The sequence below is a fragment of the Anolis carolinensis genome, chromosome 4 (assembly GCF_035594765.1).
Source record: "Anolis carolinensis isolate JA03-04 chromosome 4, rAnoCar3.1.pri, whole genome shotgun sequence".
NCBI lineage: Eukaryota > Metazoa > Chordata > Lepidosauria > Squamata > Dactyloidae > Anolis > Anolis carolinensis.
In genome coordinates, this window is record NC_085844.1 from 170,987,219 (window position 1) to 171,014,067 (window position 26,849).

The window sequence follows — 26,849 nt, forward strand, 5'->3', positions numbered from 1 at the left end:
GCCATCTTTGTTGTGGGCAAAGGCCCGTCTCCCTGAGAGAACAGCGTTGCGTCCTGGTTTGTGCATCAGCTGACAGGGAGGCTCGCGTTCCAACATGGCCGCCTGGCTGTGGGTGGCGTTGCCTGGGCGCAAGAGGAAGAAAGGCGAGGCTGGCGCGCTGTGGCCCTTGGGGGCCCTGTGGCTGGCCTGCCTGGCGACGCGGAGTGCGGCGAACGGCGACCCGCCGCTAAAGTGCGAAGACCTGCGGCCGGGGCAATATCCTGCCGCTGGGAGGAGGCCAGGCAGCCCTTGGTTGCCATGGAGATGGGTGAGGAGGGCCGACAGGGCCTCAAGGTGGGCGCGGGAAGCGCGGGGCGGGAAGATAGGCCTGCGGAGCCTTTGTGCCGAGGCCGAAGAGCCTGACCAGTTGGAGATCGGTCGCGGAGCTAGAATGTGAACAGGAAACGAGTAGGATAGCGTATGGGCCCTGCCACAGCCCCCAAAGGATAATGACAAAGGAGCGTGGCATGGGAAATAACACATTTTGCTCTAGTTTTTCAACAAATATCTCATAGAGCCTCAGCCAGCTCAACATAGGGTTGCTGTGAGATGGTCCAGAGCATTTTTTCCAGATGCTTCACCTATATGCATCCTCAGAGGTGTGAGGTCTGTTGGAACCTAGATAAGTGGAGTTTATATATCTGTGAAAAATCCAAGTTGGTAGAAAGAACTCTTTTCTGTTTGAGACAAGTGTGAATGTTGCAGTTGATCACCTTGATTAGCATTTAATATCAGATACAAAGCCTGACTGCTTCCTGCCTGAGGGAACTCTTAACAACCACCATGTCAGACTACACACACAGAAGCCATTGAAATCCACATGCATGTAGACAATTTCAGCAGAAAGGAGGAAACACTGAAAATAAACAAAATCTGGTTACCAGTATTTAAAAAAAAAAAAACAAACCTCTAAAATAAGGACAGTAAATAAAGAACACTCTGAAAACTGGGGAATTCTGGACATGACACAATCAGGGCCAGATAACACCTCCCAACAAAAGATTCCATGAGATAGGAAGCATATCTAAAGTTGATTTGCTGAAATCAATATGACTTCAGTTAGGCTGGATCTACACAGCCCTGTATCCCAGGATCTGATCCCAGATTATCCGCTTTGAATGGGATTATATGAGTCTATACTTCCAAAGAATCTGGGATAAGCAGATAATCTGGGATATAGGGCAGTATAGATCCAGCCTCAATCACATCTAATTCAAATCCCATTGATTTCAGTGGTTTGATGTAAGTATTTTTAAGTCATGATCCAATTCAGTCTTTGGAATATATTTCTGGAAAAAGTGGTGAGGAATCGTTGCAACAATGAAGAAATAACGAAGACAACACAATTTCTGAAAGCATGTTCTTTAAAGTCATGCAGATTAAGAAACTGTTAAACATTAATGACATTGGCAGCAATTTTTTGAAATAGTGCACGTAGAATTTAGGAATACCAGAGATGGTTAAAGATGGCGTAGTTCATTGTTTTATCACAAATGTTGGTTCTTAACATTTGATTTTATTTGTCTTTTCAGATGTAAGTCTCATTTTTATAAGTATGGATAGGATTGTTGTCTGAATTGAAATCTTGTGTACACTTATCCAGAATGTAGGCCATTTTAAGGACAATGAGATTTAATTCTTATTAAACATGCATATAATTGTGTTGCAGTACATTTAAGTATGACTAGAAGTTATGAGAGAGTTTTGCTTCTTTGTAGAACCACATAGGCGCTCTGGAGAACACTTCTCAATGCAGCATATAGCTACTTCTCCAACAGATGTCATATTGGCTTCTGTTTCAGTATCTTCAGTGAAGGAGCACACCATCACAACCACACTCTTGTAGCCCAGGGTAGTCTGTTCCACTTCCAAATGGCTTGTTCCCTTCCATTTTCCTTTATAAACCCTGGATCAATGGTTTTCTCATCCCTGTGTCATGATAGCTGAAACATGGGGATGCTGAAGCTGAAAATAGCTGAGAATAAAAATAAAGAAGTCAATAAAATACTTAGGAATCAATATATCTAAAGAAATTGGCAATTTAGAAAGAAGACAATATAATCAGATTAAGAAAAAATGTTAAGGATACTCTGGCTAAATTTACCAAGCTTAAAACTGTCTTGGTTTGGTAGAATTGCATTAATAAAAATGAAAATATTACCCAAAATATATGTTTTGTTTAGAATGCTACCTATTAAAATTTCAACTAGCAAAATTACATATTGGCAGAATATGATAAATACCTTTTGTAATGGGAATAAAAGGCCTAGAATAAATAAAGAAAAATGGTATAAAATACAAAAGAAGGGAGGTCTGGGAATACCAAACTTAAAGCTATACTATATGGCAAATCAATTAAGGTATATTATTGATGGGATTATAGGACAAGAGGATTTAGAATGGTTAGAAGACAGTAAAGATATAGATATGAAATTAGAGAATATTTTCTTCATAGGGAAAACCAGGAATTCTGAGAAGAAATGGTATAATGAAATAGGGAACACCTTTTTAAAAATATATTAGAAATCTGGACCAAGTATGAAGAAAAATTAATACCATCAATCTCCCCATTAACACCGGTGTTAATTACAAAAAATTCCCAATGAATCTCAAAAGGGAGTTAGAAAGACAATTTAAAGAAAAAGGAATGATGAAATCAAAAATGGAAAATCTATGGGAGATGAGGAATCAACTTTCAGGAGGGAGTATTGGGTGGTATAAAGTTCTACAATTGGAAAGATGGGCAAGGAAAATAAGAAAGAAATGTAAGGGAGATAAAGAACTTACAAAATTTGAGAAGATGATTAGTCAAGGGGGGAAGGGAAGAAAAAGAAAGAACTAAAGGTATAACAAGTGATATTTACAAATTGCTGCTAGATGAAGAACAGGAGCAGGATCACCTTAAAGAAATGTGGGAGTTAGATTGCAATAAGGAAATACACCCTCAAATCTCGAAAGAAATGTGGAATATGCGTATATTAAAAACATGTCTATAAGAATAAAAGAGAATTAATATAAAGTGGTTTGGAGATGGTACTTCACACCAATTAGATTAAATCAAATTGATAAATACTCTAAGCTTTGCTGGAGGGGCTGTCAGGAAATTGGTACATACATACATATGTTATGGTCCTGTAAATATATTCAAAATTTTGGGAGAACGCCTTTAAAGAAATAAAGAAAATCACCAAACAGAAATAATAGAAACGCCTGAAATAGCACTGTTGTCATTTATAGATAATATTCAAATATCAAAAGAGTTAAAGGAACTAATCACTAACTTGGTAACAGCAGCAAGATTGTTAATAGCCAAAAAATGGAAAGGGGGGGGGGGGAGTGCCAATTGGAAGAATGGTATAAGGAGATTTGGGATATTGCGATAAATAATAAATTGACATGTAATATTAAGATTAACAGAGGGTTATTAAAAAGGGATGATTTTGGGAAGATATGGGGAAAATTTATAGAGTTTGTATATGTAGATGGTAAGGGGAACAAACCTGTAAAAGAAACAGTGGAATTTTGGAAATAAATATTGTAACTGGCTGGTCTGGGGTGAAGGGTTAGCACTAGGTGAAGGGTAACAAAAGGTAAGTAATATGAGTATGTAATATAGTTAGAGAGTGAGAATACTATATGAGTTATGATATACATAATTCTGTACTGCAAATTTGTTAAAGAATGTATAAGAAGTTTTAATTACCGAATATGCAAAATTCACAATTATTCAATAAATTTTTTTTTTTTAAAAAAAGGAGTCAAAATTAACGACATAGATAATTGTAACACCAGATGTGATGTTTTTGTGCTGTTTGACACCTCAGTTGTGACAGTCAGTGATACAAAATGCAGGGCATAACAGTGCATAGCAAAACAACATATTGGCACATATTATGAAGTAGAAGTATTTTGAAACAGGAATAAATTGTGCAGAATGTAATGTCTAGTTATTATTTTAGCTGTATTGTTTCTTATAGATAGCAGATACATTATACGTCCTTCTGTACCTTTAGTTTTCATGATTTGAATGAAAAGAAAGATTGACTACTGCTGATATAAACTGATAAGTAAATAAATTCCCTGTGGTACTGTTGTGAAATACTTCTGTGAGACTTCAGCTCAATATTTCTTTTCCTTAATTCTTCAAACATATATTTGTGAAGATCCTAAAATAGACAATGAAACTCAAGAACCCTTGAAGTGTACAAATCATACTGCATATGGTAAGGACTACAGCACTCTAATGCTTTTTATTTTCTTCATATTGTGCATTATTGTGTGTTTGTGTCTTCAAGTTACATGAGAAATTATGGTGACTCCCATGACATTCATAGAGTTTTCTTCAGGAAGGTATACTCAGAAGTGATTTTTGCCCATTCCTTTCTCTTAAATATAGTTAAAATATTTACAAAATGTTATTAATTGTCAGGGGGCATAATTAGATCCACATTTAATTGATACATATATCTTTTTAGTGATTTTCAGAATCACTGAATAGGAGGCTCCCTACAAGAGTTACTACTAGAGTGGCTTGCACTATTCATGACTGGTTGCACGAGTGGTATATTTATTTAGCTGTAATAGCATTTGTAGCTCTTTGGTTATGAACCATTTCCCATGTGCCTTGACACTCATTTCTAGTAAGTATGATAATTTGAATCATAAACACACATATGTTACTATGTCACAAGTGGAAAATAATTCCACATTTTCTGAGGAAGTAGCATTTCACAATACCAGTTATGTTAATGTGTAAAATGTATTGAAATATATCCCCTCTTTTTGTACAAGATGTTTTTAATTTAAAGTATTCATATGCAATCATTTCTATTTGTTTTATGTGAGCTGTTTTGACAAAACAGTGTGTAAATATTTATTTTATGTATTTTGTACTAAAGTGTTTCAGTGTTCAACACAAAGTATACTTGTTTTTCTCCCTCAGTTCCTTGCCTTCCAGCACCAAATATTACATGTAAGGATTTTAGTGGAAATGAAACCAAGTTTACTGGAATAGAAATTGGATTTTACAAGCCTGTAGAGTGTCGAAACGTGTAAGTAAACATATGCTCTCAAGTATATAATGATGCCATTTCTGCTAAACACTAATATGTTTATTATAAAATTATTAAATATGAAAAACTTATATTCTCATATTGTACGTTAAAATGTTCTTTCTTCCTGGTGTTGTTGTAGATGAGAGTCGACATATGGTAAAGCTGCTTACATTGACAGAAGAGTTGTTTCATTTTTGCTCTCAGGGAAGTTATACAGACAGTCCTTGAGTTACAAACATTTGGCTTACAAACGATGCATAATTAAGAATTGGGGGAGGGGCGAGACAACAAGGGGTGAGAGAAATCTACCCCTAGGAAGGGAAATTCACCCTTGAAAGAATTATCATGAGGAAAAGGGGTATCTACTAAAGCTTTCTCACCAACCCTTTTTTCCACAAGCCATTTTTTTTTTCGAAATCCAGTTATCACAGGGACAGAAAGTGAGGTGAAATCTTCTGAACAGGAACACAGACAGCAAAACAAATACCACAGGGGTACTAACCCTACCCTATGCTATCATACATATTTTTGACTGGAATTACACTTAAAAATGTACATGTTTCAACTTTTATACAAATTCACTTATTAACGAACCTACAGAACCTGTCTTGTTTGTAACTTGGGGACTGCCTGTAACCACCCCCAAGTAATTTAGTTTTGGATTCATTCAGGTTTTGTGTGTAGCTTACCTTACTTCTTCATCAGTTCAATCCTATGCAGAGTTAGGTATGCTACCCTAGGTTGTTTTATAGGCATAAACACCAGATTGTCTGGTGTGCTTTTTTCTCCCTGTGATCTGGATTATAAATTCAAAGTATGTGTGTAGAATTGTTGTCTCATGACCTCATCAGATGTGAAATCAACATCTTAGGACGCTTTCACCACGTCTGAAGGACGGAGGCCCACACTGGACATTATATGATGTTGTGTGACTTCCAGCATTAGGCCCTGCCCCCAACCAGGATTTTTTGTTGCAATACATTAGTTACCTTTCCTGCCACAAATAATACCCATCCATAGAGAGCAGTAGATTTGTTGAACCTTTTTTGTTTTGTTTTTATGACCCCTGTTTATTAAAAAAAGTTTTTAGTTTATTTTAAGAAAAGTACATAACAAGTGGCTGAAAACAGGGGATTTATTTATAGTGGTTTAGGTTGGTACTACAAAATACTCTTAAGTTTTTTTGCAGGTCTTGTTTTACTGGATTTTGCAATGTGACCCTGGGATGATAAAATGTTGTTAATATTCTCTATCTTTTTGCATGGTATTGTTATGATGTGACTATTTAAAACTTAAATACAAAGTAGCTGTGGAAATTGCCCAGAGAGCTTCTTAGCCAACCTCATTTATGGTCCTATACAATTCTGTTCAAAAAAGGGTAATACAGTAGTTCTGCACAAAGAAATATATTACTCTGAGCTATTCACCACAGGCCTACCACAGAATTGGTGAGTTTCATTAGTGTCTGGAGGGGGGGGGGGGGTGGAATCACAGAAGCAGCTGCCTTTTTGCTCAATGGACAATTATTTCATCATCTGCTGAGATCTAGATCAGTCAAAACTTTTTCGATCATGGAACCCTTCAGAAGATATTTATTTTCTGTGGTACCCTAACACTATCCCTGATTTGCTTATTCAGAATATATATTCTGGATCATTTTCTACTAATTCAAATATATTTCCCAAATTCCTATATAATGTCTAGTTTTGTAGTAAATATCACTCTTGATATTTTATGAATAATATCCTACTATCCCAAATGTATTTCACCTCAAAAACTGTACAAGAAAGAAAATAAATAAAACGGAAATGTGAAATCCATGTGACAAATAGACTATATGTGAGCCACTCTTGTTCAGATGGTAAATAAAATGGTGAAATGTGAAGCCAGTAACTACATACCTGATAGCAATAGTTGTAGCACAAAATAGCTATTTCGGAAACTACATCAAAAAGTTGGCTTTGTGTGTTTTTATTTAAAATCAGTTTTCAATTTTATTTTTAATATTTTTCACAGAACCCCTGTGATGTTTTTGCAGAACTCCTAGGGTTCCGCAGAACACAGTTTGGGAACCACTCTCTAGACCACTGCTTCTTAAACTGGACACCGATCCCAAATGGCGTCCCCTTAGCTCGATGTTGAGGTCCTGAAAAAACTGACGACAATAAAAGTTTTCTGAATGTCATCAAGTGGCTGTTTTAGACATTTATATTAATCTAGTTTTCAGTGTTTACATTGGACAGAAAATGCTTCATAAAAAAGACAATCAGCCTGTTTAGCTAGTATTGCAAATGCTGATTTGTTGTCAGTAAATGTTTGATTTTCATACCTATTTTTATAGCTGTATACCCAGAATCATGTAAAACTTTCTTGGGCCAAAAGGGGTCACAAGTGGAAAAGTTTACAAATTCCCGCCTCACAATAATAACAATTTCAAAAATACTCTACCATACTGCCCAGCAAAAAATAAAAAATAGCTTTCTGGGCTCAAGAAGGATCAGGTATATGATCCAAATTCCCCATAAAAAGCATGGGCTGGATTTTTTAAAAATGACATGAGAAGAGACTTGAAGGTTAAAAAAATGGCTCTGTGAGCTGAATAGGACATGCAGCTCACACGTTGTACTATTGTAGTCCAAAATGTCAGCTTGTATTGACTTCTGTCTTTATAAGTGTCCATATTAAGTAAACCAGGGCATACTAAAGGTAAAATCGAACAAGTGGCGAAGCCTCATTTTTTTCCCAAGACATGACGTATCCTTTTATCCATGTTACATTTCATTATTCTAAATGTGGTAGCAGTGCAAACCTTAATACTCAAAATATTTGCTATTTTATATATTTCTAGACATATGTTGTTGGTGTACAAACATAGCTAGATTTTCATTTAATCAAGCTATGAAACTGTTAGGCTCTGATGCTAAATTCCTTATTAAACAGGCATATGTGCTGTGTTTCAAATTCATTTGATGAACATGATGTTACAAATAGATTCAGCATATTTAACTCCTTATTCCTGTTTTTAGAAATGGTTATTCTTATAAAGTAGCAGTAGCTCTGTCGTTATTTCTTGGATGGTTGGGAGCAGATAGATTTTATCTGGGATATCCTGCATTGGGTGAGTATATTTTAAATATTGGTCTGCACACTACCTTAATGGCTTAATGTAACAGCTGGCATCTCTTTTGTGTCTTATTCATGCATACATTATATGCTCATGTATACATCTTGAACAGTTAGTCACAGGACAGTGAGAACACTGTACCTTAACCCTTATCAAAAAAGAGGTCTATCCCCTTCTCTGAGTAGAGTAATAAAAAGTAAGGATTTAGTACATGCCGAAGAACATAAAAGAAGCACAAACCCCTCTGCTCTCTTCACCTTTGGGCCACTTCGGATCTTTCTGAATGCCTAAGCAGGGAAATGGTGGCCATGGGCAATGGAGCTTTCCTTTCTCTGTGGTAAGAAACTCAGTTTAATCACAGGTCATATCAAAATACATAATCACCTCCCCCCAAAACAATCTGCCCTCAACATACATGAGGTCAGTTGATACATTATATATAGTACTTCCAAGATCATGATATATCTTTATATTTGATTTAATAGTTAAATAGGATGGAGGCAATCAGGAGAGGCAAGATTTTTTAAAAATAATATTCTTTTGGTCAGATTACTAGTTGATATCATTAAGATTTTCAGGTAATCTTTACCCCTGCATGGGTGAGGATTTTTTTTAAAAAAATGTTCCACACTCGGGGACTAATGAATCTGAAAAGATTCCCTAATGTCTTGAAAAATATCCTAGCTACTAGACACATAGTCCCACTGAAGTTCTTAATAGCTTCTGCCTGGTGTAGGATGTGATTTTCTGGGATGCTGAAGTTGTGAAGAAACAGTCGGGTTCTACTCAGATTTGCCCATTGTAGGGCCTACTACATGCAAATATGGGCAGCAGAGGCTGTTTTTGCTACCACTATTGTTTCAGTACATTTCAACCAGTGGAGGTGCTTTGAGTAGCTGCAGGATTAACTGTGAGCTACTCTTGTAGCCCAGAGAAATGAAGAGAGCTTGTTAGAAATCCACTGAAAAGACTTTGCATGATGTTTTGCTGCAATAATTGTTTGTGTATAATTGGAGTATATATTAAAATAAGATTATGGAAGGGCAATTATAAAAAGTGGTATTTCTTGCTTACATTATGAGCTTTGGTACATATCAACGATACTTATTTCTGAACTATTTTTCTCTGTTGTCTCTTAAGTGATAACACCCCTTTCTGTTCTGAATTGTTACTGGCAAAAGCAGTGCTTTTGCTTTTACATACTTGGTTAAACTTGTTTTAATTATTTATTTGCCCATATTTTTATGAGTGTAGTAAGTGTCATGTACTCATTTAAACTCATACCATTTCAGATTATAGAGTGTCATGTTGGCATCCCCCTATGGAATACCAGTTCATTATGTCTGTCACTTTTCTGCATGTTAGATAATGTTAGATAAATAGACAGTTCTTGAATGCCAGTGTATTATTACAGTACTTACAAACATAGAGCTATCCAGCTTATGCAAATAGTTTGTCCCAAAGCTTTTTTTAAAATTGCAGTAACCTTGTGTTCTTTTCAACCATTTTCAAATATATTACTGCATTTCTTCAATTCTAAGATGCCATTGATTATAAGATGCACTCTAATTTACCACCACCAAAAATAAGATACTTATATACCCTGTTTCCTCTAAAATAAGACATCCCCAGAAAATAAGACCTAGTAGAGGTTTTGCTGAATTGCTAAATATAAGGCCTCCCCCAAAAGTAAGACCTAGCAAAGTTTTTGTTTGGAAGCATGCCCAACGAACAGAACACCAGAGCATGCAGGATCGGTAAATGTACGTACCATAGAGTGTTGTACATGGAAATATTCGTAGAAACAAGAAATTCTTGATAGGATTCACAGTTTGTCTGGTTGTGCTGGTTTGTGATGATAACTACTGTACAGTATATAATAAATGTTCATTTTTTTTTGTTCAACAATAAATGTGAATTCTTTTTCATGGAAAAATAAGACATCCCCTGAAAATAAGACCTAGCGCATCTTTGGGAGCAAAAATTAATATAAGACACTGTCTTATTTTCGGGGAAACACGGTAGGTTAAGAAGTATGTCATAGAATTGAAGAAATACAGTAATAAAATATTATATAGTATTTCACAAAGAACTCTGTAAATTTCTTATTATCCAAAGTCATACACATATATTAATTAGGCAGGAAATTTTAAGTTAACTCTAATCAAGTCATTCCTTACATATTGGGATGTAGCACTCTCTATTTTGCCTATTTTCTTCATAGTAATTTCCCCGTCATAGAACTGTTCCATTATGCATTCACAGTCTCAGAACTAAATACAGTTACTGAAGATTGCATAAGAACTAGCACTAGTTGATTAATATTTAATTTGGAAGGGACATAGATGGATTGATACTGTAATTAATTGCATAATTACAGATTATAGAATAATAAGGTGGCGAAGACTCAAGGTGCCCAAGTCAAACCTTCTGCATTAAAACAGAAGTATAACAGCCTGTATCGTGAAAGCTCCTGTTAATCACTTTGGAAGGTGGCACTAAATTAGCATCTTACATTTGCCCTTAAGGTGTGCAAAATTTCTCAATTTGTGTTGGAATCTGTCCTTCATAGGTTGATATCTGGCTTGTACACATATGCAACCACACTGATTTGTCACAGTATTTGAAGAGAAGAGCCTTTACATGTGCCCACCACATCTGTGAATTTTCCAGCAGTTTTTAGGGGAGTTCAGAAGTTCTTTAGTGGGTTCTAAGTATGTATGTACTGAAAACAGAAAGTTACTTATTGGGAAGAGCTAGAAAATAATCGCATTGATACACAAACCTATGGCCCTTCAGGGTACCTCTTAAAAGGCTTTTTATGGGCATGTTTAGCCTGCAGAAAGGAAGACTGAGGCAAGATGGCCACGTATAAATATGTGAGGGGAAGGCATAGGGAGGAAAGAGCTAGCTTAATTTCTGCTGCCCTGGAGATTAGGATGCAGAACAACGGCTTCAAATTACAGGAAAGAAGATTCCACCTGAACAGTAGGAAGAACTTCCTAACTATAAGAGCTGTTTAGCAGTGGAAGTCTCTGCCCCAGAGTGTGGTGGAGGCTCCTTCTTTGGAGGCTTTTAAGCAGAGGCTGGTGGCCATTTGTCTGGGGTGCTTTGCAATTTTCCTGCTTCTTGGCAGAGGATTGGACTGGATGGCCTGTGAGGTCTCTTCCAACTCTTATGTTACTATGATTCTATGAATGGAAAACGTTTGAATCAATTATTATTTAAAAACTACTTTCTTGGCAATACTGGTTTCCTAAAGCAAAGCTGCTTTATTCACAGGCTTGTTAAAGTTCTGCACAGTAGGATTTTGTGGGATTGGAAGTTTGATTGATTTCATACTGATTTCAATGCAGGTAAGTTCACGGTGTCATTATAAAAGCTATTGGCCAGGTTACAAAAAACTACTTAGGTTCCCACAAGGGACCTAATTCTAGTCCAACAGAATTTTTGGCTGCTTTCATGCAAACAGCTAACTCTCATCTGATATCACTAAGAGCTTTTAAAATTTTCCTCAGATTTAAAAACAGTTTGTGTAATGTGGATATGATTGTTGTTGTTGGTTTTTTTAAAAAAAAAATATGGAGTGGAAAACAGATGGAATTGAAGAGGCTTGGTAGACCAGAAAAATCTATGAGATGTTCTTGAATTTCTAGTTTTTTTCTTCTCTTTTTATCACAACTGTTGCACAACTCATCACAACTTTATTAGGTTAAGTGTTGGCTTGTTCAAATTGTTAGTAGTGCCTCTATTGGTTATGTAAGCAACATTAACACCAACTATACTTTTTCCACTAGTATAAGGTTGAATAAAGCCGATCAGGAGTACCATTGAATTTCTTATACCAAAATGTTCTTGGAATTTTATTTCCGTAGAATATAGTGTGTGTTGTAAAAGTATATATCTGTAAATCTACATGGTTAATATAATTTCTCTTTCCTTAGGACAATGCAAGATTGCTTCCTTAGTTGTTGCAAATATTTGTATATATTTGTATACTTTTCATTGACAAACAATACTGACAATTCTCTTGTGGTAATCTGGGTCGATGCAAGGAACACCGTGGATGTATCGTATCTGGATTTTAGTAAACCCTTTGACAAAGTCCCCCATGATCTTTTGGCAAACAAACTAGTTAAATGTGGGCTAGGCAAAACTACGGTTAGGTGGAACTGTAATTGGTTAAGTGAATGAACCCAAAGGGTGCTCACCAGTGCTTCCTTTTCATCCTGGAAAGAAGTGACGAGTGGAGTGCTGCAGGGTTCCGTCCTGGGCCCGGGTCTGTTTAACATCTTTATTAATGACTTAGATGAAAAGTTAGAAGGCATGATAATCAAGTTTGCAGACAACACCAAATTGAGAGGGATAGCTAATACTCCAGAAGACAGAAGCAGAATTTAAAACGATCTTAACAGATTAGAGAGATGGGCCGAAACTAACAAAATGAAGTTCAACAGGGACAAATGCAAAATACTCCACTTAGGCAGAAAAAATGGAATGCAAATCGACAGCAGTACTTATGAAAAAGATCTTGGAGTCCTCATGGACAAAAAGTTAAACATGAGCCTACAATGTGATGCAGCAGCAAAAAAAGCCAATGGGATTTTGGCTTGCATAAACAGGAATATAGTATCTAGATCCAGGGAATTCATGCTACGCCTCTATTCTGCCTTGGTCAGACCACACCTGGAATACTGTGTCCAATTCTGGGCACCGCGATTGAAGGGAGATATTGACAAGCTGGAATGTGTCCAGAGGAGGGCGACTAAAATGGTCAAGGGTCTGGAGAACAAGCCCTATGAGGAGTGGCTTAATGAGCTGGACATGTTTACCCTGCAGAAGAGAAAGCTGAGAGGAGCCATGATAGCCATGTATAAATATGTGAGGGGAACTCATAGGGTACAAGCGTGTTTTCTGCTGCCCTAGAGACTAGGATGCGGAACAGTGGCTTCAAACAACATGAAAGGAGATTCCACCTGAACATTAGGAAGAACTTCCTAAATGTGAGATCTGTTAAGCAGTGGAGCTCTACCCTAGAGTGTGGTGGAGGCTCCTTCTTTGGAGGCTTTTAAGCAGAAGCTGGATGGCCATCTGTCGGGGGTTCTTTGAATGTGATTTTCCTGTTTATTGGCAGGGGGTTGGACTCAATGGCCTGTGAGGTCTCTTCCAACTCTATGATTCGATGATTCTATTTGGTGGGATTATCAAATGAATCTTAAAGACAACTTGGTGGGATTATCAAATGAGTCCAAATAAAATCAAAGTATGAAATTTTTATCTGTGACTCATTCCAAAATGCTTAGTTTTGAAATATTATTTTGTCACTTTAATAACTGGTATTTGTGTTTTGTCCAGGAATTCTTGGAGCATTGCATGATTAAAACATATATATGTCCATACTTTCTCTTCTAGATTGTGGGACCTTCAGATGGCTCTAGTTACATCATAGATTATTATGGAGCAAGGCTTACCAGGCTGGTTATTACAAATGAGACATTCAGAAAACCTCAGCTATACCCCTGAACTTGTCAGTAACTGCCTTGAACAGGGTATGTGAAGCTGACTATTTACAATAATTTATTTTTGTGAAATGTTACATGATGGGCAAAGGAGTGGAATTCACTAAGATTTTGTCCTTTCATTCATCTAATTGTAAGTTTACTAAAATGTTCATAATTTATTATAAACCAGCAAATTCTTATTGCATACCTTCAGTGGGGCTATTGCTGCTTGCAAACTTAGATGAATTTGTATTGTTGAAGGCTTTCACAGCCGGAATCACTTCAGATGATTCTCTGAAGATGTCAGCCACAGATGCAGGTGAAATGTTGGAAGAAAATGCTGCTAGAATATGGCCATGTAGCCCGGAAACTACACAACACCCCTTGGATGAATTTATTAGGCAGCTTGTGATAATGCAAAATAAATAAATAAATGAATACGTTTCTTTGCTACATGTGTATGTGCACTTCTCTTAAATCCTGTATGATCATTCCTCCACATTCACTGGGGTTAGTGGCACAAAATTCCATTAAACTGAAAAAAAAGAAATTTAAAAATTGTATTATTTTACCTTTAGAAATTTCTGGGCCCTCCTGCAAGATTCTATAGTCACGTTCAGCTGAAATCCGATCATGGAATTGTACTGGATGTACCTAGAGATCTTTCTAGGAATCTGTAGGTCCTCCAGCTTAACTTTGTGGTCAGTTTCGGGGGAAAGTTGATCATATCACCTAGAAATTTCTAAATAAAACATTTAAATCAAATCCACAAATAATCAAAACTACAGAAGTCAAACTCACACATCTATAGGGGTGTACTTTAAATTGTGCCAGTTTGCTTCTTTTTTAGAAACGAAATGCAACATTTCTCTATGAGTGCAGTTGACTTGCCTAAACCATATTTCTCAAGAAGGATTCTAGAAAATAAGAGAGTACTTTACAACCTAATTATACAATAGAGACAACTCTCAGTATTATGTGCATTCTCCAACACCTAATTTTATATTCGTTATCTTTGGCATCTGATTCTTGAAGTTTTTCATTTGGTTCCCTCATGTATTATTGAAAGCTAATGCTTTTTTTCTGTAGTGTGATCTTTCCTTTTCAAACCATCATAGCTCTTCAGCTAAAGCTGTTATCTGCCATTTAACTGGTGTGTTCAACAATAGCTGGTTGTGTCTCACATCTAAACAAATCTTAGGCTGTGACCCAAAGGGCAGTATGCTTAGCCTTTGTCAGTTTTATGGAGCAAAGAATCACATGCCTAAGATTTTCCCCCCAATTTGACATTTGTGATATTGCAACATGTAGTTATACTGTAGGTCTTTGCTGTCCGCTGAGTTTTGGTTCCAGGAACTCCTGTGGATACCAACACATGTGGATGCACAAGTCCCATTATACAGAATATTGCAGTAAAACTGTGAGCCTTATGTAAAATGCCAAAATCAAGATTCACTTTTTGGAGTAGAAATTCAAGATGTGGCTAGTTGAATATGTGGACACAGAAACCATGCACACAGTGGGCTAAATGTAGCTCTTTTCTTCATAATTTTGCATGTTCTATTATATATTTCCAGTTTCTTAATTTGTTCGTTGCATGTATTAACAGTCTGCCATTTCGGTTCCGTATCACCTTCTGTCTCACACAAAGATGACAGTGTTCAGAGAAGGAGGTTAAACATTTTATCATAGTCCCAGAATAAAATTACTTATTCTCTGCATCCATCAGGCAGTTGCAATACATAAATCCAGTTGTGACAGAACTTCTAAAGTGTAATAAAGACTAAAAATGTGTTTAAACAGAAGTTTAATGTAAGTTATACTTGTGAAACAACCAAAAATATTTTAATTAAGTTGAGAAAATATTTCAGTACATTAGCTTACGCACACATTAGCTTTTTGTTAAACCAGATTGTGGTATATGGTCTCTTGATTTCTAAAGTCCAATTTGGATAGAGTTTCTGCCCTTTCCAAACTAAAGTCAGCTACTATTTGTCACTACTAATCCAACATGTTTAACACTGTTATTCTAGTTTAATGTAGTTTGTAGTCGTTTTTCAGAATTATCATTCAAATATGATAGTTTGTAACCTTTGTTTTGGGCTTTTGTAGTACCTGATGTAAAAAAAGCAATGTTGGATGGGTTGAGATCATAAATAGCTTGAAGAAGAAGCTGCCTCTGTGAGGAAGAGTGATGTACAAACCATACAAATAAATAAAACAGTTTCAGTAGTAATACATAGCTAATGCGTTTTTTGGATAATCAACCCTATACAAATCTAACAAATTCTTTGAATAAGTCAAAGTTTTCACTGGAATATTGTAAGATCCCTCTAGAAGTCTATTCACAAAATCCCATAGCCTATAATGAATAAAATACACAGATAGTGTACAGATTCTTCATTTGTGCTGTGCTTTGGAGACAGTAGGAAACTGTATTGTGCTTTGGAAATAGTAAAAAAACAAATGCCTACAAGAAAGAATGTTCTCTGTAGTGAATGAAACCCAATGCTGGGAGAGGGGTAGGGGAAGAGAGTATGTATCATTTGGCGATGGCAATGTTTGGTGCCCCCCCCCCCCCCCACACACACACACCTTTTTGCGTCCTGCATCCTGCAGGTGGCACCATATCCTATAACTGAATTCCAACCTTATAACAGTTGAAAGTTGTTATGAACGTTAATTGTTGTGTACCGTCTTATCTTGCACTGGTTAATAAGACTAAACTTCTGCTTAAACTGGATTCGATTACCACCTCAGGCAAATATAAGGCTTCTTAATTTAGCCTTCCATAGCGAAAATGTTGAATCTGTGCAGAATTCATTATTCTGCCTTTATAATCTCTCCAGGTACATCTGGATTTTATCCTTATTACTCCTTACGCATGACGAGATCTTGTGCATGTTGCAGCAGTATTTTAACTGTTCCTTGTGGATATTGGAAAAATGTGCGAGAGAGCTTTCAAAAGCTTTTAAAGCAGAAGGAAATTATATAGTGGCTTTCTTGCTCCATCCATGGAGATATATGAAGTTTCTAGACTGTGTCTGACAAATATAATAAGATATTCTGGTTATGTAATAGCTCTATAGCTTATCAACTGGAGAATTTCTATGAAAGATAACACAAATTACTGTATAAAACTTTAAAGTCCTGCTGCATATTGAATGTCAACATACGTAGTTCAGTTTGGAATTGTATTAATTTCTCCACTGTTTATTTTTAAAGAAAAACTAGCACATTAAAAACTGTTCTCTGAATTTGGTTTTTGAAAATTCAGTACCTTGATTTTACCTTAAAAGATGGGTATATATGGGAACTTTAAAGGCCTCATTTTCCTTTTTTTTATTTTCTATGGGGAAAAGTCAAAATGAAGATAAGCGTGAAAGGCTGTACAAAGCCTGAAGAACATTAGTCTGATATATCCAATATGGCTACTCTGACAATAATTCTCAAGAAAGTTTGTCGTTTGAAGATTTTGTTTAGCAATCTTGATGTTAATGTGGAATAGTTGCTGTTCACATACTGCAGGAGTTGTACATGTTACACTATAAGGTTGACTTTTCTGAGAAGAAAAATAAAAAAGTTACAATCACAGGTTCTTTGGCTCCACTTGCCAAGGGAACAGAAGAATTCTCTGCAAACTAGTCTTTCATTCTCTGTTATGGAGATTATGATTATGCTTTTCTGTTGATTATAAGATAAGTCCTAACCAATTAATATTTCTTTTCTTTCAGAATTTAGCTCCATTTCTTCCATTTTTATGGGAAGAAGAGGAATAATAGATGATGGAAGTGGACTTTGTTCAAAGAATGATTTGAAGGAGTCCTGGGCACCATCAACTCTCTACACAAGCTCTACCTGGCAAACCACTTCATCATACATGTGACTGGTTAAATCAAACAAGTTAGGGCTTTCGTGGCATGATTTAAAACAGCCCCATTAAGAAGAGGACAGTGACTTGTCTTTTAAATGATTTTGCTCATCGTTATTTATGGTAAATATAGTGTGAAATTCTGTACAGTGGACTTATACAAATTGTACAAAACTGAAAAGCGGACGTGTAAATAGCAAAGGCAGCAAGAAAAGACCTCACATTCAGCATCCCTTTCCCTTCTGCTTTGTCAAACCAAAAGAGAGCTCAAATAAACAAAAAATAATATTGTTTTACAGATGTATCAAGTTCTAGCTCATTCGCTCTTTCCCTCCCTTGCACCAAGTACACCCTGTACTTTTGGCAACAAGTTGACTGGATATTTAAAAGCTGCAAACTGCTCTGAAAGTTTCACATCGTGGGTTATGGGCCATGTGTGTTTGATCAAAATTCAATTACTGCACCGTGCCAGGCTTGGAAACCTATCATTGCAAGTTATGAAGTATGACGAAATAAGTTACTCTAATTGGTTCAGTATGGGGAGCAGTCTCAACCAAGCTTGTTATGATAAATAGCTTCCTGTGTTAAAGGTTCTCTGGAGCTTAAGTGTCTTGGCTCACCTCCTTTCACAGAATAAGGATATTGTTCCCCAGGAACACTTACATCACTGTCCTTCTCCCCAATTCAGAATTAAATGTTTGTAGCATTTTCATCTTGCTCTTATTGAGGAATATAAACACTGCTGTCATTTCCCTTGTCTTCCATGTTCTCACTTCTCCTTCCAACCATAAAGTGTCTGACGTTTCATTTTAATACTTCCAACCACTGTTATTGGCCATTTTACTTTTGTCAACTATGCTATGTTGCCAGTTGGAAAATCGTAAGTGGTGCTTGAAGTTGAACCTACTTTTTTATGGCTAAAAAAAGACTAGGAATGAACTGTGGTGCCAAACCTACAGTGACACTTCTTGGATATGTAGCTTCAACTACTACTGGTAGTTTCAACGGTATCTGCTTCTAGAAGAAACAGTAGGCTTATAGCTAATAAAGGGAATGCACAGAACTGTCTCTGACCATCACATGTGTATATACTTATGTGTATAGCAACACTAAAGGAAGGCAGAATGTAGATCAGGATGTATTGATGAGTTTCCTGGCAATTTCTCGTAGAGGAGCAAAGGGTTCCAAATCTATAATTTTATAAAATGAAATACTTTCTCCTTCCCAAAGTAGACATACAGTTTTGTGGGCAAAATGGAGTTAATTTGTGAGAAGGAATCCATGTGGAAGTTCGACAGAAAACTGAGTGTGTTTATGGGTCCCATATTGGTAGAAATGCTATAAATTAAACAAATGCATTAAATAAATAAATCAAAAGTCTTTTACAGCAGACTCTCAGTAAACTGTATCTCAAGTAGCTGGAACTTTCAAGCGACCAGTAAAGAAATGATGAAATAATACTTTGAATTTTAAAAAAGTTTATAATACGGTAAAATAGTGGTACATTACATTTGTCTTTATCTTAATTTGCTTTTACTTACTGTATTTCAATATTAATATGTCAATATATAATTTATAGTATGATGTATAGTATTAGTGAGGCCTATGTTTAATAGTAACTCTGAAGCAACCAGAAACTACATTTATCCAACATCTACCAATTCCCATGGGTGCCTGTTGACTGAGAGTCTACTGTATGTATCAAATCTCAGCCACTTTTGTACTTGTTTCCACTTGGTGAGCCAATGCAAAGCCATGAAGAAGCTCATGTTATATGTTTTTGGAAAAAACTAAAATATTTAATATGGCTGCTGCTCTTGACAGAGTAACCAAGAAAATACAAATCTTATTCTTGTTGATTTCTTTAACATTTTGACTTGCTAAATACAAATTAGTTATTTCAGTAGGTCATTTTACATACTATGATATAGAATGCCACTGTTGCTAACCAGTCAATTTTTTCCCTCTAAGCTTTAATCTCATCTCAACCTGCCTTTATATATAAATGTTCTGTTTCACCTTCTGCTACAAGATGTATGTAATGCTGAAGTTGGCATTTCCAGCCTGTAGTAGATCTGCAAAAAAGGTCTCAGTTTTAAAAAAGCAATAGCCTTAGTCATCACTTAAGCGATGACTAAGTGTAGCAATACAAAAATTAAGGGGAGGAAAACTTGATGTAATAAATGTAAGTAAACATGTCTCAGAAAGATGAAAAATAGACACTGCCATTATTTCTGTAAGAAGGATAGTGGCAAGTGCACCTGTAATGCAAAATGTCCTTAGACTGAATGCTGCCCTGCAGGGTTTTTTTTTTCAGTCACAGGTAGATGTTAGTAATCATGTTACTGCTTTTAATAAAGTTCTCACAAGAAGGAACTTTACCTTTAAAAATAGAATGTGACTGCAGGCACTTATGCTAATCTTCCTTTTGGCAAATCAGCTTTTTTGTATTGAATCTCGCTTGATTGAATAGCACGGGAGCTGCCAGAGTAAATGCTATTATCAGTGTACAGTAATTAAGGAAATAGTCCTTGTCACTCGGAACAGCATCCAGGCTGCGCCTGCTGTAATAAAGTTAAATGATAAAGAAATCTCTTTAAATAAAGTGCAGGTACTGGAGTGTGGTTACTTCTAAAATGCAGTGGAGAATGATCAGTGATAGGAAAACATGCCCATTGAACACAGTGCAAATGTCGACTTCTAAAACATTTAATTAAATAACGCAAAATTATTATTCTTCTGATTTAAAGCTAGAGAATTTACAAGTTTGGAATTATTTTGCCTTTTTTACATGTATTCAAAGAACACTACTATTTAATATTTTGAAATCTATTTGGAAGATGTTCTACTTGGGCTTGGTCAAGTTGGCTTACAGAGTGATAATTGAATGCAACATATCCTGGACTATTAGATTTCATTTATCTGAATCTTACAGATGTTGACATAGATATTGAAAGTTGATGCTCGTTTTGATTAAAATTGTTATATTGCAGGCAGGTTTATTTCCATCAATGCACCTCAGTTGCATGCAAACTGCAGAAGAACTCTACCCAGGAAATCTGAACCTGTGAACCATGCGATGGAGATACCTTTCAGAGATAAAATCTTTAGAACTGCAGTCTCAGCAAAAGGAAATTAAAATCAGTAGTGCATCCTCTTTAGAAATTAAGAGACCTTGGGTGAGCTAGGCTTCATTTTGCCTGGATGAATGCAGTGTTTGCCAGTCCCTGTAAAAACAGATCCTATCTAGTTCTTTTTGATGTGACAACAACATAAAGAAGGCTGCATTTAGGTGGTTGGCAAGCTGCACCGTGAAAGTGGTATTTCAGCAGTTCAGGAATGATAGTGAAGCACTGCAAACACTGATTAATACCATTTGGGGTATAATGGCAAATAATCCAATGAGTTTACATATAATCAAGTCTGCAATGGTGCCTCAAATCAGAAAAAGTTAAGGAATAATATTCAGTCTACAGTAATATTGGCAATTTTTCTCCCTTTGATTTGTCCAATCAGTAAGTGTCCAAAGATCTACTCTGGCCAGCAGGTGAGTAGGGTTTAATTTCCTGTTATATCTAAAATGCATTAGCTTGGGTATATATACCTAATCTACTCCACACAAGTAGACCCGTGAATTAAAAGTGGTGACAACCAAGGAAGTTGGGATGGCAGTAGAAGGGAAAATTTAAATATCCTTGTTCTCCACAGTATTAGGATAAAAAGAGCAGGAAAAATGTCTTAAAGAGAAAAGAAGCTAGTAGGAGACACTCCCATGAAGAGATTTTCACATGCTTCACTTCAGTTTCCAAAACTAAGCATCAATATTTACTTTCCCTATTCACTGTGTTATCTCTTTATAATGATGAGGGGTTTTTTTTTGGGGGGGGGGGGTGTTAATGACAGAATGGATATCTTCTAAACCTAACGATTTCTACGGACTGATTAGCTTTAGGCAAATGTCTTATGTGAGTATAGTGGACACCAGGCTTGCTCAAAAAATTCGATTTCCCCGTTTATCGTTAGTAATTCGTTTGTTTTGTCGCTTTTGAAGCGATATTTGAATTGCATTATCCCGTCGTGTGGGTCCTGCAGTTTCGAACCGCGATAGGCAATTTTTCTGATGTCGTCGTTTTTTTTCGTTAGGTAAGCAAGCATTTGCAAATCACCCAAACTTGTTTTAGTGCACTGGGGCAACCTAGCATGTCTTTTCCACCTTGTGGCCAATCGGAGAGCACGTTTAACTCAGGGGAGGGGCTTGTATGTCCTGAATGAAAACTGCAGGGAGCCTCGTGGCTCATTCGGCCCGGGGTTTCTTTCTCACTAGCTCATCCCTCAGTACCAGCAGAACTACTTGTAATGAGTACAGAGCAAGTAACATGAATACAACACTGGAGATAATTTCAAGAGCCACAGGTAAAAAATCACTTCTGTAGCCCTTTTATTTTCTTGCACTGCACAAATGGCCGGCTCTCTTAAGATTATCAATGCTTGCAAAGTCTAGCAAACGGTGCAATTCCCATAATCCACACAAATAGAACTTGGGCAAAAGGGAGGCTGTATTTTTCCCTTTTATTTTCTTGCACATTAGTGCAGTAAGTGCACATTGGCTGGGTATCTTACTCCTATCAATGCTTGCAAAGTCTAGCAAACGGTGCAATTCCCATAATCCACACAAATAGAACTTGGGCAAAAGGGAGGCTGTATTTTTCCCTTTTATTTTCTTGCACATTAGAGCAGTAAGTGCACATTGGCTGGGTATCTTACTCCTATCAATGCTTGCAAAGTCTGGCAAACGGTGCAATTCCCATAATCCACACAAATAGAACTTGGGCAAAAGGGAGGCTGTATTTTTCCCTTTTATTTTCTTGCACATTAGTGCAGTAAGTGCACATTGGCTGGGTATCTTACTCCCCCCCCCCCTCCTGGGCTGTTTTGGGCCACAGCGCATGCGCGTCAGCCATTAACGAATTACTTTTGAAACTAACGAATTTTTGTTAAATTTCGAAAAATTTTGAGGGCAAAATTCGGGAAATGACATCAGAAACAAAACGCTAGCGCCCCCTACTTTTGAAGCGAGTTTAGAATAAATTTTTATGTGGATCGCTCAAGCCTAGTGGACACCTGTTATACGCTGGGGTTTGGTTCCTGGACCTCATGGACACCAAAATCAGTAGGTGCTCAGGTTCCATTATATGCAATGGCATAGTAAAATTATATAATATGGCAAATTTAAGGTTTTGTTCTTGACATTTCAAACTGGTTGAAACTGTGGATGCAGAATCCATGGATACAAAGGCAACCTGGACTATGCCATCACAAATGTTCTGTAATGAAAATAAACTGTTCAGAAGCAGATTCTAGCACATTATTTAATATTGTTTAGGGACTCTGTCCTAGGATATGACTGCATTTAGTGCATCTTCCCTACATCTGCTATATAGAGTCCCCATGTTGAGTAAGGATTTTTTTTTGTGCCCATCGTTCTCTGCTAGTCTTTGCTATTGCTTTCCACTTCCAAGGCCTTTTCATGTTGGATTGTTGTGATATATGACATCTTACTCCCAATACATAATGTTGGCTGCATGTATGAGTGCAATGGCAAGTATGGTGGGGCATCAAGTCAGTAATTTAGTTAATGATTGGTTGATTGCATTTTCCACATGCCAACACAATTACAGTACATTGACAGTACTTTTGTGCCTTTAAGTCATTTCTAACCTGTGGTAACCCTAAGACAAACCTATCACAGGCTTTTCTTGGCAAGATTTGTCCAGAAGAGGTTTGCCATTGCCTCCTTCTGCATATTGGAACAATTTTCATCTTCCATTCTACAAAGTGGAAACAACTCATGACAACAAAACTACTTCTCAAAGAAGGTTCAAACTCTTTTTGTGTCAGTAAACTTTTGAGTGTTGGGCTGTGACTCTGGAGACTATGGTTCAATTCCCTGCTTAGCCATGGAAACCCACTGGGTGACCTTGGGCAAGTCACACTTTCCCAATCTCAGAGCCAAAGAAAAAATGCCTCTGAACAAATCTTGCCAAAAAACCTCCAGGATAGCTTCTTCTTAGGGTCACCCTAAGTCAGAAATGACAAAAAGGCACACAACAGCAAAAATAGTTATCCATTTGATGACTTTAATGTTTGCAATCTAAATAGAAAATTAAAGCAAATTGATAGCAGAACTAAAGAAAAGCTTGAGGAGCCTAGCCTTCCAAATGTCTGTGTTAATAGCTGAAAAAAGAGAAGACATTATGTGGGTATTTGTGCTGTGGCTGTTGCCAATTCTTTGTTCTACAAAGTCTTCATAATGACCTTCAGCACTGTAGATTGCAATTGAAGCAGGAATGCGCTGATCCATTTTTTAAAACATTATAGCACAAGCATTGGGTTTTCAAGTTGAGACATGCCAAATCTGAAAGCAGATGCTTTCCATTTTACAGATGCTAGATCTACACGTTGCTTCAAGGACAAAGGAAACACTCATCCAATTAGAAGAAGCATGAGGTTGTAGCATAAGGCCTCATTCCTTCAATAAAGGAAATTCTGGAAGAACAATGTTGACCTTAAGTCACAATAAGTGCTATTAAAATAATGACTGTACTGTATGTCTAAACATTGCACACACACACACACAGACAATTGCACTGCTTTTAGATGTGCAGAACTTTAATTCCTTATATGGCTTCACTGCCCAAAGCAAATCCCATTGGCCGTATGTAAGACTCAAGAAGTAAACTGGACTCATCATTGTTTATTTTGAGTGCTATCAAACACAAATGACTTACTCATTGCTGCCCTGTCTACAGAAGGACAGCAGGAACCAAAATCTCCATGAGCCTCATTTGAGCTGGGCCTTTCTGGACCAGAATTCGTCCCTGAATAATTGTAGTGAAAAACATCTCAGTCCTTCCTTAATCACTACAATAAACCCTTGTCATTATTAAAGATGAAAGAATAATCTCTATGGGAAAGGTACAGAGTAATAAATTTTAGAAAGCAAGGATATGCTCCTCTGCCGAAATCTGCTGCTTACAGCTGCTTTTTCATGTCATTTCATTTTATGATGATACAACCCAGTTTGACACAAGTACTCTCAGGTTTGTAAGAGGTTCCTTGAGTATGGTTTTCATAAATTGCAGTCAGATTTTTGGTAGTTCTCACTTGCACCTTTTATAATTCACTGGTAATTCTCTTCCAACTTTTCTCACACCCTCCTTTTCATGAAAGCAGCATAGCCCAGTAAAAGAGATCTACATTGCCATATAATGCCGTGTAGCATCGACTCACATAATGCAGTTCAATGCAGGTAAACTGCATTATATGGATTGACACTGGCCATATAATACAGTTTCAAATACAGTTTTAAATGCCGTTTCAAATTATATGGCAGTGTCGATGAGGGCTGCACACATACATCTTTAGCATGTCTCATTCAATAATTAATTAATTATACAATTCTATAACTAGTAAGATTAATGGTGAAATTACAATTTAACTCAATTTAGTTTTGAGAATTAAATTGCCCCTTTTCATTAGAATATTTCCATCTTAATTTATAACTTAGCTGATTTTAACTAGTTTGTATCTCATTATAGCATTTTGTGGGCATATTCCATGTATAAAGAAAAGTCTAATGTTCATTTCAAATTGTTATAATTTCCAGCATTAAATGAGGCTTTCAGCTACTGCATCTGATGAGGCTTTTCCACTCCTGCACCTGCATGGAGCTTATGAGCTGTCTACTATGATTGCAAAAACTCTTTCCTAGACAAAAGTTTCAAAAGTATATATTTCCATTCAGTGTATATTATAAATGAGAGATTTTGTGTCTAAATGTGCATTGCTGTGTTGCAGCCAGCCAATTCTGGCTGTGCTATTCAGATTGACCGTAATCCTCTACCCTACCTCTTTCTACCCAAGGGACTCTATCCCCTCCCCAAATCCACATTGTGAGCCCTCAGTGTCCACTGGAGTTTGACTACCAACATCTATGGATGCTCAAGTTGCATTATGCTGTAGTAACATGACATCCCTTACATAAAATGGCAAACAACTCAAATGAGTGCCAGAAAAAGCCTGAGAACCTGTGAAATGGTCGCTACAGCAGAGTACCATATTTCATTGCATAATAGTCAAACTTTCTATTCATTTTTTAGCGAAAAAAGTGTGGTGCAACTATTATGCCATGAAGACAATTCCAGCTATGGGGCTTCACTTGACTGCTAGCTGGATGAAAGGGGGAAGGTATGAAGCTTCTGGCTGGCAGCCAAGTGAAGCCCCATAGCTAGAATTTTTTTCTCACCGCATAATAGTTGCACTCCTCTTTTTTCCCAACAAGGGATAAAAAGTAAAAGATAAAATATCCAGCTATGGGGCTTCACTCGGCTCTCAGCTGCATGAAGCCCTGTAGCTCCAAAGGGGCAGGCGTGCAGAGATGCAACTATTGTGCGAGGAATACTAAAATTTGGGCACCCAAAAATGGGAGTCTGACTATTACGCGATGGCAACTATGTTGTGATAAAATATGTAGTGTAGTACTTGTATGTAGTGCAGTGCTTTTGTTTTGGGGATTTTCCTCCCTGATTATTTTCAAGCCATGGTTGGTTGAATTTGTGGATGCAGAACCCGTGGATATGGAGGGCCAACTGTAATGCAGGCTGGAATGTAGGAAGACAACAGTTTCTGAAATTGAAGTAATCTTTATTAATGAAAGTTTTTTTATTTAAAATGAACTGCTGGACCTATCTTAACTCAGTCCTGTGACCAGACACAGCCTAGCTGTGCCTATATACTCATCTATAAGTCTACAAATTTCATTCAAGAAATTGTCAGAAAAATCTGGGTCAATTTATCATGGATCAATATACCTTAATCTTTATAAAAAAATAAATCATCCTCTTCTCTACATAAAGTTGAAAAAGGATGAAAGCTGAGTCCATTCTGAGAGTACCTAAAATATGTCTCTGCTCTCTTCACCATGGCACCACTCCTGGCCCTTTTAAATGCCTGGGTGGGAAAATGGCAGCAGGCGTCACCTGAAGAAATGCTGGTGTTTTTTTTCCTTCTGGAATAATCCTCAATCTATCTACAAGTCATATCAAAACCATAATATTGCCCCCAAACCTGCCCCTGACTTATACATAGGGTCGACTTATATGTGAGTACAGTATATATAGTACTAGCCTGTTGACCCAGTGATGTCCAGGTTACTTGAAAAAGGCATTGTTTGTTTTTGGATGTTAGGTATTCTCAGTTTG

General features: G+C 36.8%; 1 protein-coding gene and 1 long non-coding RNA gene across 2 annotated transcripts in view; one reads left to right on the top strand and one right to left on the bottom strand.

The window, feature by feature from the left end:
* tm2d1 (TM2 domain containing 1) lies at positions 1-17,885 on the top strand. The gene is made up of 7 exons (XM_003220141.4): positions 1-255; positions 4,189-4,262; positions 4,982-5,090; positions 8,120-8,211; positions 11,500-11,573; positions 13,630-13,766; positions 17,453-17,885. The coding sequence occupies exons 1-6, from the start codon at positions 95-97 to the stop codon at positions 13,738-13,740; spliced, it is 621 nt and encodes a 206-aa protein (XP_003220189.1). The 5' UTR covers positions 1-94; the 3' UTR covers positions 13,741-13,766; positions 17,453-17,885.
* The window catches only part of LOC107982794 (uncharacterized), a 20,640-nt gene continuing 5,675 nt past the window's right edge, over positions 11,885-26,849 (bottom strand). The window contains exon 3 of the long non-coding RNA XR_001730230.2: positions 11,885-14,460. This is a non-coding gene — a long non-coding RNA (uncharacterized LOC107982794). The remainder of the gene's footprint in view (positions 14,461-26,849) is intronic.

What these genes read in the sequence shown, in the direction of transcription:
- tm2d1 (XM_003220141.4), top strand. Translation starts at nt 95, where the DNA reads ATGGCCGCCTGGCTGTGGGTGGCGTTGCCTGGGCGCAAGAGGAAGAAA. An exon ending in TCTGGGATATCCTGCATTGG is followed by an intron (nt 8,212 to 11,499) that starts GTGAGTATATTT and finishes CTTTATTCACAG; the next exon opens with GCTTGTTAAAGTTCTGCACA. An exon ending in TCATACTGATTTCAATGCAG is followed by an intron (nt 11,574 to 13,629) that starts GTAAGTTCACGG and finishes TTTCTCTTCTAG; the next exon opens with ATTGTGGGACCTTCAGATGG.